Source organism: Nicotiana sylvestris, chromosome 7 (genome assembly GCF_000393655.2).
Source record: "Nicotiana sylvestris chromosome 7, ASM39365v2, whole genome shotgun sequence".
NCBI lineage: Eukaryota > Viridiplantae > Streptophyta > Magnoliopsida > Solanales > Solanaceae > Nicotiana > Nicotiana sylvestris.
The window spans coordinates 3,675,614-3,689,582 of NC_091063.1; the positions used below are offsets into that span (position 1 = coordinate 3,675,614).

The 13,969-nt window shown below is 34.8% G+C and overlaps 1 protein-coding gene across 2 annotated transcripts; it reads left to right on the forward strand.

Annotated features, from left to right (window-relative positions):
* The first annotated feature begins 3,640 nt into the window (after nucleotides 1-3,640).
* Nucleotides 3,641-9,426, forward strand: LOC104240486 (putative transcription factor bHLH041). 2 transcript variants are annotated; one of them, XM_009795330.1, is made up of 8 exons: nucleotides 3,641-4,094; nucleotides 4,219-4,317; nucleotides 4,533-4,638; nucleotides 4,729-4,743; nucleotides 4,855-4,917; nucleotides 5,036-5,794; nucleotides 6,829-7,227; nucleotides 8,866-9,426. In XM_009795330.1, the coding sequence occupies exons 1-8, from the start codon at nucleotides 3,982-3,984 to the stop codon at nucleotides 8,929-8,931; spliced, it is 1,620 nt and encodes a 539-aa protein (XP_009793632.1). In that variant the 5' UTR covers nucleotides 3,641-3,981; the 3' UTR covers nucleotides 8,932-9,426. The 2 variants fall into 2 exon arrangements, with proteins under 2 accessions (XP_009793632.1, XP_009793633.1); XM_009795331.1 differs by lacking the exon at nucleotides 4,729-4,743.
* Nucleotides 9,427-13,969: the final 4,543 nt, after the last annotated feature.

Here is a 13,969-nt window from a genome sequence, read left to right on the forward strand (position 1 = left end):
TAACGTTGATCTGAAATTAAAGAAGAACAAGTGTAAAGTAGGGTGTGTTATGAAAATTTGTATCAAATTGCCACTATTATCCTTAGCCCCACGGTATGCGCCAAACTGTTTACCCTCAAACTCGGATAACAATTAAATTTATATGTGATTTTAAAGATACACGGATTAATTTGATACAAAACTATAAATTGAATTAGAATGAACGAGTAAAGGTACAGTAAATTCAAACCACGCGCGGAGGATGATTCCAGCCTTAGTATAACATTTACCCTCGATCCGGGCTCACAGTGACCAGTATTGATGAACAAAGAAAAAAGCTTTGATAACAGTAAAATAGTGATGTATTACTTTTGAATGTGTGTTACAATGTGTCTCATGAATTATCAGACCCCCCCCCCCATATATAGTAGAGGAATCCTACTCTAGGTACAATTACATAAATGGTAAAAATTCTTCTGTTTAACTGATCGCCAGTTCTTTATCGATACGTGTCGAGATCCACGTCGTGATATCCGACCGGTCGTGGATATCACGGCCTTCTGTTGATCGTGTTTGATTGCCCGACAACGTTCCCCGAAGTCTTTCAGGATAAGGACCGACTCCTGATCATGATCCTGATATTCTCGAGGGTGGGCGTCATGCCCTCGAACTCTAACTCGATGAGATCCTTGCTTCGATTTCGGTCCTTCGTAAAAGTGTTTTGAGCTCGATTTATCCTATCGGAGACCGGGGTGCACCGTGAGCCCATTTTAACCGTATACACTTACAAATTGACTAAACAATAACGAGATCTCCGAAAAATTAAAATAAACATGATTTTAAAAAATAAATAAATAAACAGTACTCTACATTATATCTCCAAGTGGTTTTTCTGATTTTTTTCTTATTTTTAAAACAAACAAAATAAAAGAGAATTAAAGAGAGAAACAATTCCTCCCGTACACAACACAGAGTACAGCATCTAGTAGTAATAAAATTCTTTATGTATGAATTAACATTTTGAAGACCAACTTAAGTTAGATACTCTTTTTCCTCATGCAATAACTTATAATATATGAACTAAAACTTTGTCTTTATCATTGACAAGTAGAAAGCTAGAGAAACTTCTGGGAATTAGTTATATTAGAATCCATTGGTTCACACTTCACTTATATATTCTAGTCGAGTTTAACCACTTGGATTTTTTTAAAATAAAGTAATAAAAGTATTTAACTGAAGAAACTAGAAACTACATGACCACCTCAACACAAATCAGCAATTAAAGTAAGTGCGTTGCACAATCTTCCTTAACGTTTTACTAATACAGTTATATATACCTCTATTTGTTTTGTAAATAGAAATAAGTCTCCTAAATTTTCAGTTTGTGGTATTAATTTGTTCTAGCGAATAAAGTGCCTAGGTATTTTTAATAAGAATTATACTAAAAATTTATTTGGAATTATTTACTTAAAAAGGACCGCCGATCTTTCAACAATATTGTCATGACCCGGAATTTCCACCCTCGGGATCGTGATGACATCTAACAGTTCACTTGCTAGACAAGTCAACGTTAGAATAGTCTTAAGTCATTTTATACAAATTAAATTAAACTGATGTCAATTACTGAAATAACTGTGATGAAACTAAAATAAAGTGTGAAAAACCATAACAACTGAAATATCTAAATACATCCCTGAATCTGGTGTCACAAATGCACGGGTTACTTGAACAATATGGATAAAGGTCTGAATGAAAGTAAAGTTGTCTGAAAGATGATACACAACTAAGATAAAGTAGAAGTGGACTTCAGAGTCGTGGACGCTGTTCAGCTATACCTCAAGTCTCCTCTGGGTAGCTGAATTCGAGCAAGTCTACGGTGCGCCATTGAGATCAACTCTGATATCTGCACAAGAAGTGCAGAGTATAGTATAAGTACAACATACCTCATATACTCTATAAGCCTACGCGATCGCAGACCCATCCACGCGATCGCATAGAAGGAAACCAGAACACACAATACCAGCAGGCTTCAGCACTCTTCAAAGTCCTGTGTCACTCCGTTAACTATCCGAAATTCATCCGAGGCCCCGAAGACTTCAACCAAATATACCAAAAAGTCCTAAAATATTATGTGAACTTAGTCTAGGCCTCAAATCACGTCAAGCAACATCAAAAACACGAATCGCACCCCAAATTCAAGACTAATGAAAACTAATGAATTTCAACTTCTACAATCGATGCTGAAACCTATCAAATCAAGTCCAATTGACTTCAACTTCTGCACACAAGTCATAAATGACATTACAGGTCTAATCAAATTTTCAGAATCGGATTTCGACCCCGATATCAATAAAGTCAACTCCCGGTCAAACTTTGAAATCTTTAAACCTTTAAAATTTTAGTTTCCGACAATTTATTATAATTCAAGCTAGGGGTTTTCGAATTCGATTCCGAGCATACACTCAAGTCCCAAATCACGATAGGGACCATCGGGACTGTCAAAATACTGATTCGGATCCGTTTACATAAAATATTGAGCGAAGTTAACTCATGCGTTTTAAAGGAAAAATTTCACATTTTCTTTAGTTTTCATATAAAGATACGGACTGTGCATGCAAATCGAGAAAGGCTGAATGGAGCTATTAGAGGTCTCGAAACACAAAAATGAATATTAAAATTAAAGATGACTTATCGGGTCATCACAAATATTTAGTTTTTTCTATTTGTATTTCTTCCTTTTTAAAAATGATTAAGCAAGTGTTTTAAGTGAAAGAAAAATGGTTAAAGCGCCTTTTGAAATGAAAGTCCAGCCACCAATCTCATGCCCCAAAAGCCCAATTTTTTATTTTTTTTTCATTTGACAATTTTATCTAAGACTATATCTTATAAAAAAGTTCTATTTGTCGCTTTAAGCTATATTTTTGCCACACACCATAACTTTATTTAGAAGGAAAGAATAAGTATTTGTATTATCATATCATGTTAGTTTTATTGAAATTCTTAGTGATATTATTAAATGCTTGGTGGCGATAATTAAGCAAAATGAATTTAAGGGATATAAAAAAAAAAGCAGCTCGGTGCACTAAGCTTTTATTATGTGCGGGGTTCGAGAAAGAACCGGACCAAAGAGGAAAAAATCTGTTAAAATTATGGATGGTTAATTGATAAGGAGCTGCAACACTCATTTCTATTACTAGGACAAATAATAGCTAACTTGACGGCGATATGTTCCAATATTTGACGATATGGTAGGAAGGACGAGATCTCTAAGTTTAGTTAAGTTAGTGATTTCCAAATACTTGTCGATTAAACAAAAACAAAAGTTATGTCTTTCCAAAATTTTAAAGAATTAAAGAGAGATTTTGTGATTAGGGAGATTAGGGGGTAGTTTTGTACTAATATCCAAAAAACATGACAATGAAAACTATAGGAAGGGACACACTGCCATCCTCCCTTGACTCAATCCAAATCTTTGCCTAAGTAAGACTTTGACCATTACTTTTCAACCCTCTCTTGGCTGGCTACTTCTTTTCTCTCCTCTACTTTTCCAAAATCCTATTTTTCTCTTCCCTTGAAAATTTCAGGTTCTTAAATATATACCTTTTTCTAGTTTTCTTCAATATCCCCTTTAACCTTCTCAGAGACTTGTATAAGTTGCCCCATTTACTAACTTTTTTGTATGGTGGGGTCCTTTTCATTTTCTTTTTATAGGATATTTCTCCCAATATACTTTTCAAACTACCACCTAACATGAATTGTAGCTAGCCAAAAAGTGTTACCTTTCAAGATTCAAATGAAACTTTTTTTTAGCTCTTGAACTCTATGATTCATACACCATTTTTCTTTAACTTTTCCCTCCTTCTTAAAGCACATAAATATGTTCAAGTTTTCCATTCAAAGCATCTTGACAACTATGACCACCATACTGTATTAGGGACAATGCTGCAACAAACTCTCATGTAGTAAACATACAAAGAAATTCTTTTTCTTGGAGCTAGCTGCATGGACTCCATCTTCTTCCTTGAAGAAGGAGACCGCGCCGTCTTTCTCTTAAAGATAATGGAGTCCTTAGGTTGCAATTACATATGCCTTTGGCAATATTACCAACCTTCTAAGTAAGATTACTACTACTTCTTCATCCCTCTCATTAGTCTAGCTAGCTACTTCTAGTACTACAAAAAAGATATATGCATGCCCAAGAACATTCTTCTAACCTGCCACATTTTCATCACTTTGTAGCTGTTTTATGTCCTTGGGTGGAATCTACAATGGAGACAGTGATGTTGCCCAGAGGCTATTCCAAGAGTATAGGCATTCATGGCTTATCATGGACAATGGGTAGGCAATCTTTGCGCTTATAGATTACACATTGACTATACACGATTATACACGTACTATACATATATATTATATACATCCTTTGACTATCTTTAATTTAAGCGATTGGGTGACAGATATTTAGGTTAATTCTTCTAAAAGATTTATGATATGGAGGGAAAAGAAGCAAGAATTAATGAGAACTTTCTAAATTAAGTGTATTTGTTCACCTTCAGCCGCATTCCAGGACTGGCTTTCAAGAACAATGTTCCTTATATGGAGCTGCAGTTTGCAGATTTTCAATCACATGCATCCAATCCAGTTCAACTTCAATTCTACCAGGTACTTTTGATAACAAATTAAATTATATATTACTATTCTTAGTAATTTATTTAAATATCCAAGGTAACCTTTTAAATATGATTGTTGCAGGAAGCTGGAATCAAGGTTTGTGTTTGTTTATTTCATTATCACGTGATCCAATATGGTAAAAGTACACAAATAATGTGGTTGATATTGAAACTTAATTTTATCTTCTGATTTTGTTTTTAACTTCAGACAGTTATCTGTATGGGGTGTAGCATTGGAGAAATTGAGGTTGGAATGACTTCTAGCCCTCAAGTAAGACCATTTCTTTATAAAATTTCTATGACCCCACTTTTGTTCGTGATTTCAAAAATCTAAGGCTCTAACTTCTATTAATTCTCGGGTTTTAATACTAGTTACTTTGTATATAAAGGTAAACTTGGAAATGGGACTGAAAAACTTGTTTGCCGACTATTTCTCAAGACAAGCAGTAGCACCCGCAGCAGCAGTAGCACCCGCAGCAGCAGTAGCAACAAGAGGAATTCCTAAGCAGTTACTGCCAATTGATCAAAATTGGCCATCATCATCTTCATCATTCTCAATCGATAGCCCAGGCGAATACTCATCCCTTCTCTTCAATGTAGCAAGCACGTCGCCATATGTACCAGAACAGCCGCGAACGGATACCTTTTCCGATCAGACAATTAGACCAATTCCACCGGTATCTGCTACCGCCACGCCATATCAACAAGCCATTCAGACATTAAATCAAATAGAAGGCATACAATTACCGACACTAGAAACCGAAGACGCTGCATTAACAAGAGCGTATCTCGCTGTCATGACATCGCCCTCTTCTTCTTCCTCCTCTCGCCAATCCAGAGAAAACTTACCCACAGATTATAACAAAATAGCAACACAAAAAGCCACTGCATTTACAAGGTTTAGGTCAGGTTTAGGTCCCAATTTGCCAATAGCAACAGCCACAACTCGCCGACAAAACATGTTTAGAAGATCTATCAATTTCTTCAGAAATTTAAATATGATGAGATCAAGGCAAGAACAAATGCAGCCTAACCCGCGTGCCCCTACAAGTACTCAGGTTCATCACATGATTTCAGAGAGACGAAGACGCGAAAAGCTTAACGATAGCTTTCAACTACTTAGATCTTTACTCCCACCTGGTACTAAGGTATGGTTTTAATTATGAAGTAAACTGTGTCACCGTCACGTCTAAAAATTTAAGTTATAATAGAGTACATTTTTTAAATTAGTTTTTCTATGCCCATTTATGATTGCTCTGATACCATGTTAAAATGTGATTATCTCATCTAAATGTTTAAATTGTATGAGAGTACTACCAAAAAAAAAAAACAACTCGGTGCACTAAGTTTCCGCTATGCATGGGATCCGGGGAAGGGCCGGACCCAGGGGCGGATTTACGCTTATCGAAGCAGTGTCACGCGACACTGCTTCGTCAAAATGTTTTATTAAATATATGTATTAATATTGTAAGGAAACTATTAAGTAGAAAAAAATGACACCACTTGACATAAATTGTATGTTGGTGTGTTGGTAATGTGTTTGATTTTTCTATAAGAGGTTAAAGGTTCTAACCTCAATTAAGACATTTTTCTTTTGTAAATATTTGCTTAAGACTCAACAAAATCAATAGATTAAGACTATTTCTTGTCTAAAAGTATGACAATCAAAGTTATATTTCAGTTTTTTTTATAAATTTCGACACCGCTTACAAAAATTCTTGCGTACGCCCCTGGCCGGACCATAAGGGCCTATTGTCGCAGTCTTACCTTGCATTTTTGCAACAGGTTGTTTCTTCGGCTTGAACTCGTGCTCTTCGTCGCATGACAACAACTTTACCAGTTACGCCAAGATTCTCCTTCAATCTGAGAGTACTACTACACACTTATAATTACTACGTATTGTATTTCTTCTCTATAGTGTTGCGATTTGAATGCTTGCTTGGAGTTGAGAGTCAACCAGAAACAGCCTCTCTAGCTACTTGCACGAGCTAGGGTAAGACTGTCTACATACTACCTTCTCTACACCCCTATTTGTGGGATTACACGGTTTTTTTTTTATTGCTGTTGTTGTACTTCATTTTATTATGTACTCCATATTCAACGTTGGTGAAGTCTTAATGCATCTCAAAATGATATCATGTCATAATGAAATGATTAAAATCTTGTTCGGTTTCTTGTGCAGAAGGACAAAGCATCAGTACTTGCCAGTACAACAGAATATTTAAGTTCATTAAAAGGTCAAGTGGAAGAACTGAGTAAAAAGAATGAAATGTTGGAAGCACAATTACTTCAACCTCAAAACAAATCCTCCTTTGAACAGGCAATTATTAGCTCCTCCACTGGTGGAAATGAAAGGATAGCTGTTGAAATAACAAATGTAGGTGAGTCAACATCAGAATCAAGAACAGTGGACTTGCAAATTTCAGTAACGAGAGAATGCAGCATCTTGGATTTGGTTACTCGTTTGCTGGAATTCTTGAAAAGAGACAACAATGTAAACTTAGAGTCAGTAGCAGCAAACACCAGATCAGTGGTTCAATCAGAACCTGTAACTCATATAATCTTGAGAGTTAGAATTGAGGTACGTATGCATTTTATTTTCAGAAACTAGCGGCCTTAACTTTAACTAATTACATTTATATCATATACACACCAAGGTTTATTTGGTTCAAAATATAGGAATATCACAAGATTATAATACTTTGTTTTCCCTTAACAAGTTAATAATGTATATGGAATTATTTTGAAGTTCCGAAATTAATAACCGTCATATATAATGGATGATTATATCTTTTTGCATGAATTACTCAGCCTTTCGAGGGATTGTAAAGTATAAATATAAATGTGAACAGATTTTCGATAATTTTCGGTTTACTTTTTATTTAGGAATCATATAATTTATTTAGACACCATATAAAGTATTCCTAGCATTTTGTTTATGTAAATTCCAAAATTGGAAAGTTCGATACAGTTGGGATTTTCTTTTTGAAAATTGGAAGCAGTTTGATGCCAAATTAACGCGAGGGAATGCTAGACGTTTTGTAATTATAGAGAATAAGATATTTCTTGTCTTTATCAGTAAAATGGTAAATTTTTACCGTTTCATTCTACTAACTAAAAATTATTAATGAGTGTTATACTAAAAATATACAAGCATCATACTTTTAGTGAGCTTATAATTAGTGGATATCTATTACTTATCAAATACTAAGATGGTACTTCTTCTTTCCGGCTTCTATGAACTGTTGGTCTTTTCCGCCCTCCAAAATAGAAATTATAGTTGGGAAATATCACTTTCAATATAGGAATAACTTTTTCCAACTTTTTTAGTTCTCTTTCGGCATTCTCTTTTCGCGACAAAGTCCGTCCTTGAGCTAAGGGGCATACCTAGAATATTAGGTAAGTGGTGTCGATATTTTTAAGAAGTGAATCTATAAACCGATATCATATTAACAAAGTACATTCAAAACATTTATATATTTATTTATTTTAAAAAATAAGCGAATAATTTGGGTATTATTAGTAAGAACTTTTTCTAGAAAGCTCTTTACTGAGCCATGTTTGTATGTGTTTTTTTCTACATATTTTTAATAGAATTTCACTAAACAAACTTTGCTGAATAGTTGGACTATGGGGTTAATTTCATTTTGAAGATTTAAAAATGAAAAAATTGATGCCCTGAGAATCAAACCGGGGACAAATTGAAGGCCAAGGAGCAAAATTGACCACTAGGCCAGGACACGCTTGTCCATCAACGGTTGCAACCTCATATACTTTTATTCGTATTGTTTTAAACCATTATTTACATACTATAATTTCGTAAAAATTTCCAGCATGAACGTAAGTCTGCCCCTGTTTGAGCTGAGAGTCTATTGAAAACAGTCACTTTATCTTCTTAAAGTAGGAGTAAGATTTGCATGCACATTATCCTTTATAGACCTTACTTGTGAGATTATACTAAATATGTTATTGATATTGTTGTTGCACAAATAACACAATCTTTTTTATATTAGCTAGACATGCAACTAATATAATTAAAACGAGCTATAAATTCCATAACAAATTCTAAAATCATAAATTTCACATCTTGACTCCGGCTTTGCTCTTATATGTTAAAACTCTTGTTTGGATTTGGTTTTCTTACCATCCTTTTTTTTTTCAACTTTTCCTGCCAACTTTGTTAACCAAATTTCTCTTGTTTTGTTGTGATTTGGTCCAGGGTAGTGAATGGGACGAATCTAGTTTCCAGGAAGGAGTGAAAAGGGTTGTTGATGACTTGGCATAGAGGAACTTGTCTTGTCACCTGTTGGTAGGGCCCACAAAATTCTGACTGGCGGCGCCTCGAATTATTGACTAGTTTTCAGAATTTTGTCATTCAATCATTTACTTTAGAGTCAAAATATTCACCAATTAATGTTGTGAAAATTACAATCATATGATTGTACAATTTTTTTGGTAGTTTAATTACCTCGATGTAATGTGTATTCATATTGTAATCGAATTGAAGACTAGCTCACTTGGTAAATTTTTTGCCTTCTACAATTGAGGTGAAAAATCACGTCAACTACATAGCAATTCCGTTGTTATTATTTGGTCATTTCAAAATTATATATAACAGTACTCTTTAATATAGATGTCATAAACATATTAAAGAGTACTGTTATATAATCTAGAAATGACCAAGTAATAACAATGCTCTTTGTAGGTGCACCTGCTAATATTTAGGTGGTTTGCTCAAGATAATTGCACTTTTGATTTTTCAGTTATTGGTCAATCTTGACATTGGTCATTGTAATACTTTATTAAATGTATTTAAATTTGAAAATGTGAGTTTTTATTCCTTTACATATGAAAAAATTATATCACCCTCAAGTATAGAATAATTAGTTAAAGTTATGAAGATTCACAAGTAATAAAGATCAAAAGTGCACATTGCAATTAAATTAAGTTTAAGTTCACTTAACTAGATATTACACTTGAAAAGAGACTACCGCAATTCATAATAAAACAACATAGTAAAACAAAACAAAACAAAACAAATGGTTATTTTCCTTCCACAAATGGTTGATGTTGCATTTTTATTGATGGTTTAATTTCAAGAAAAAATCAACTACCCTTCTTCTTTTTTCTCTTTTAAAAAAGGTTTAAGTCACCCACTCAAACGTACTTCAGAAAATCTATTAGTTTGACTTTATTTTCATAAATCTTGAGGTGTTATCTATTCATTCTATATATATATATATTATAAATTTTGCTTAAATTTTGTATTTGGTTTAAAGTGATTAATGAAATTCAAATATATGAGGCGACGGTTTTGACCGTTAAGTCTAAGAACTGACTCAATCTTCACATTAGTGACGTGACTAAACAAACAACATTAGCCACATGATGTGTACTATACTAATGTTATTAGGGGCAAACAATTTTTTATTTTTTTGGAATTTTCTATGCCACAATCTTATTTCAAAAGTGTTCAAAAATGGGGCTATCTTAGTTTTAATACGTATTCCATGTCAAATCTCTTACTTGTGGGTCAAAATATTAACGCTTTTTTTTTACTCTGATTTAAAACTTGTACTTAATCCTCAAATACTATTCTTTTGTGGCCTAAGATTTTTCAAGTCAAGTCAACAGAGAGAAAGAAAAAAAGAAAAAAGAAAATGAGAGGTGGGCAACTGGGCATATTAATTACAACAAAAGACTCATTAAATCACAGTAGTACGTCATTCAGATTAAGGTTAGCCTCCATTAAAAACTGTACTCTGTTATAAATATATTATATTATGGATGTTCATTTAGTACTCTGTTGTAAATAAGCCTTCCTGAAGAAGCTTATCCATATGGGACTCCACCGTAAATATATTTATCTATTTAGTACTATATTGGAAATAAGCTTCCTGAAGAAGCTTATCACTTCGGTACCCGGTTATGGATAAACATTACCCCCAGTAGAAGTTTATCCATATCGGGTATAATAAGCTTATCTTTTCAGTACCCAGTTATGGATAAACATTACCCCCGGTAGAAGATTATCCATACCGGGTATAATAAGCTTATCCATTCAGTACTCCGTTATGGATAAATATTGCTCTCAGTAGAAGATTATCCATATCTGGTACAGCAGCAGCTTACACAGCAGCTTGTAGCAGCTTACACAGCAGCTTGTAGTAGCAGCTTACACAGCAGCTTATAGTAGCTTACACTGCAGCTTGTAGTAGCAACTTACACAGCAGCTTGTAGTAGCAGCTTACAGAGCAGGTTCCTTTCTTCTATAAATAGAAGAGATTTCAGTTCATTATGTACATCAGTTTGAATTCGAATAATATATCAGTTTCTCTCTATACTTGTCTTTACTTTATAGTCTTTATTTTATAACACGTTATCAGCACGAAGCTCTACCATCTCGAGCAAATATTTTGAAAGTATCTGAGGTAAGAACTTTCTTTTCCTAAATAATGTCAAATCTTTCTAAACTTGAATTTGTAGCCCTGGATATATCGGGCAAAAGCTACATGTCTTGGGTGCTTGATGCTGAAATTCATCTTGATGCGATGGGTCTGGCAGACACCATCAAGGATAAAAATCAGGCATCAAACCAAGACCGTGCCAAAGCAATGATATTCCTACGCCATCACCTTGATGAGGGCCTGAAAATGGAATATCTCACTATTAAAGATCCAGTCATACTGTGGAATAATTTGAAAGATAGATATGACCACCTGAAGATGGTCGTTCTTCCACAGGCACGTTATGATTGGACTCATCTAAGGCTACAAGATTTTAAATCTATCAGTGAGTATAATTCTGCTATGTTCAGAATTATTTCCCAATTAAAATTATGTGGTGATAATATTACTGATCATGATATGTTGGAGAAAACTTTCACCACTTTTCATGCCTCGAATATGCTCCTGCAGCAGCAATATCGAGAGATGGGATTTAAAAAGTATTCTGAACTTATCTCACATCTTCTTATAGCAGAGCAACATAATGGGCTATTAATGAAAAATCATGAAAGTCGACCTATTGGTTCTTGTCCATTCCCTGAAGTGAATGAGACGAACTTCCACCAAGCTAAACGTGGAAGAGGTCGTGGCCCCAGTCGTGGTCATGGCCGTGGTCGGGGAAGAAACCCCAATCATGGTAATAATAATGCACCAAAGAAGCCTCCTCACCACCAGCAGTGGAAAAGGAAGGAACAAAAGCATGAAGCGGTGCAAGCGCCAAATGCAGAAAATGCATGCTATAGATGTGGAGGAAAAGGGCACTGGTCACGTACTTGTCGTACGCCAAAGCACCTGGTTGAGCTTTATCAAGCCTCCCTGAAGAAGACAGAGAAAAATGCTGAAGCAAATTTTATTTCTGAAGATAATTTAGACTTCATGCATTTGGATGTAGCTGATTACTTTGCACTCCCAGAAGGAGAAATAAGTCATGTAATCGGTAGTGAATCTGTAGAAATGTAAATATTTTAATTTTTGTTGTTTGTAATAAATAGTATGGTTATGTAATTGTTGTACATAAATAAAAGTTATGCTTTGATAATGATGTTTACTATAATATATTTTATTTATGTTATTTTGAAGAATATGGATAACCCTCAAATTATGTTTGGATCAAAGACAAATCATGAAGATATGTGTGTTATTGATAGTGGAACAACTCATGCCATATTCAACGATCAGAAATACTTTTCTTATTTGCATAAGGAAAAAGCAAATGTTTCAACAATTTCTGGTAATATAAGTTTGATTGAAGGCTCCGGAAGAGCCATAATATTTCTGTCTAAGGGAACAAAACTTATTATAGACAATGCATTGTTCTCCTCCAAGTCCCGAAGAAACTTGTTGAGTTTTATAGATATCCGCCGAAATGGGTATCATGTAGAGACAATAGATGAAATGAACAGGGAATATCTTTGTATTACAAAGAATATTTCTGGCCAGAAATGCATTGTAGAAAAGTTACCAACTTTATCTTCTGGCTTATACTATTCAAAAATTAGTACAATTGAAGCACACTCTATCGTAAACCAGAAGTTTACGGATTCAAATACTTTTGTGCTTTGGCATGGCCGTTTGGGCCATCCCGGATCAATAATGATGAGACGAATTACTGAAAATTCGAGTGGGCATCCATTAAAGAACCTGAAGATTCTTACAAATGACGAATTTTCTTGTGATGCTTGTTATCAAGGAAAAATGATCACTAGACCATCACCAATGAAGGTTGATATTGAATCCCCTGCCTTTTTAGAGCGTATACATGGGGATATATGTGGACCTATTCACCCACCAAGTGGGTTGTTTAGATATTTTATGGTCCTAATAGATGCATCTTCAAGATGGTCTCATGTGTGTCTACTATCATCTCGCAACCTGGCGTTTGCAAAGCTATTAGCCCAAATAATTCGATTAAGGGCACAATTCCCAGATTATCCTATAAAGGCTATTCGCCTTGATAATGCTGGAGAATTCTCATCTCAAGCTTTTGATGATTATTGTCTATCCGTTGGGATAAAAGTTGAACATCCTGTAGCTTATGTTCATACTCAAAATGGCCTTGCAGAGTCATTTATTAAACGCCTGCAATTGATAGCAAGACCACTACTTATGAAAACAAAATAACCCACTATTGTTTGGGGCCATGCTATCTTGCATGCAGCATCACTTATCCGTCTTAGACCGACACATTATAATAAATATTCTCCGTCACAATTAGTTTTTGGTCATGAACCAAATATTGCCCATCTACGAATTTTCGGATGTGCTGTATATGTGCCAGTAGCACCACCACAACGTAGTAAGATGGGACCACAGAGAAGGATAGGAATATATGTTGGGTTTGAATCACCCTCTATTATTCGCTATCTTGAACCATTGACAGGAGATTTATTTACTGCTCGATTTGCAGATTGTCGGTTTGATGAAACAAATTTCCCACAATTAGGGGGAGAGAAAAAGGAAATCAAAAGAGAAATTGTGTGGAAAGTTTCATCATTATCTCACTTTGATCCCCGTACCCCTATATGTAATCAGGAGGTCCAGAAGATCATCCATTTACAGAATATAGCAAATCAAATGCCAGACGCATTTACTGATTTGAAAAGGATAACTAAGTCACATATCCCAGCAGAGAATGTGCCTATCCGAATTGATGTCCCAATGGGACCATCTACTAGCATGAGAGCTAGTGAACCTAAAAGCACGCCTGAAGCGTGGTAGGCCTTTGGGTTCTAAGGATCGAAATCCTCGAAAAAGAAAATCGACAAATGATCAAAACGATACTATGAAGGGATCCCCTGAAGAGACCCAAAATCTGAT

Bases quoted from the DNA above. Each gene is read 5' to 3' on its own strand.
- LOC104240486 (XM_009795330.1), top strand. From the start codon at position 3,982: ATGGACTCCATCTTCTTCCTTGAAGAAGGAGACCGCGCCGTCTTTCTC. The intron at 4,095-4,218 runs GTAAGATTACTA...ATCACTTTGTAG, and splicing joins CAATATTACCAACCTTCTAA to CTGTTTTATGTCCTTGGGTG. The intron at 7,228-8,865 runs GTACGTATGCAT...GATTTGGTCCAG, and splicing joins TCTTGAGAGTTAGAATTGAG to GGTAGTGAATGGGACGAATC.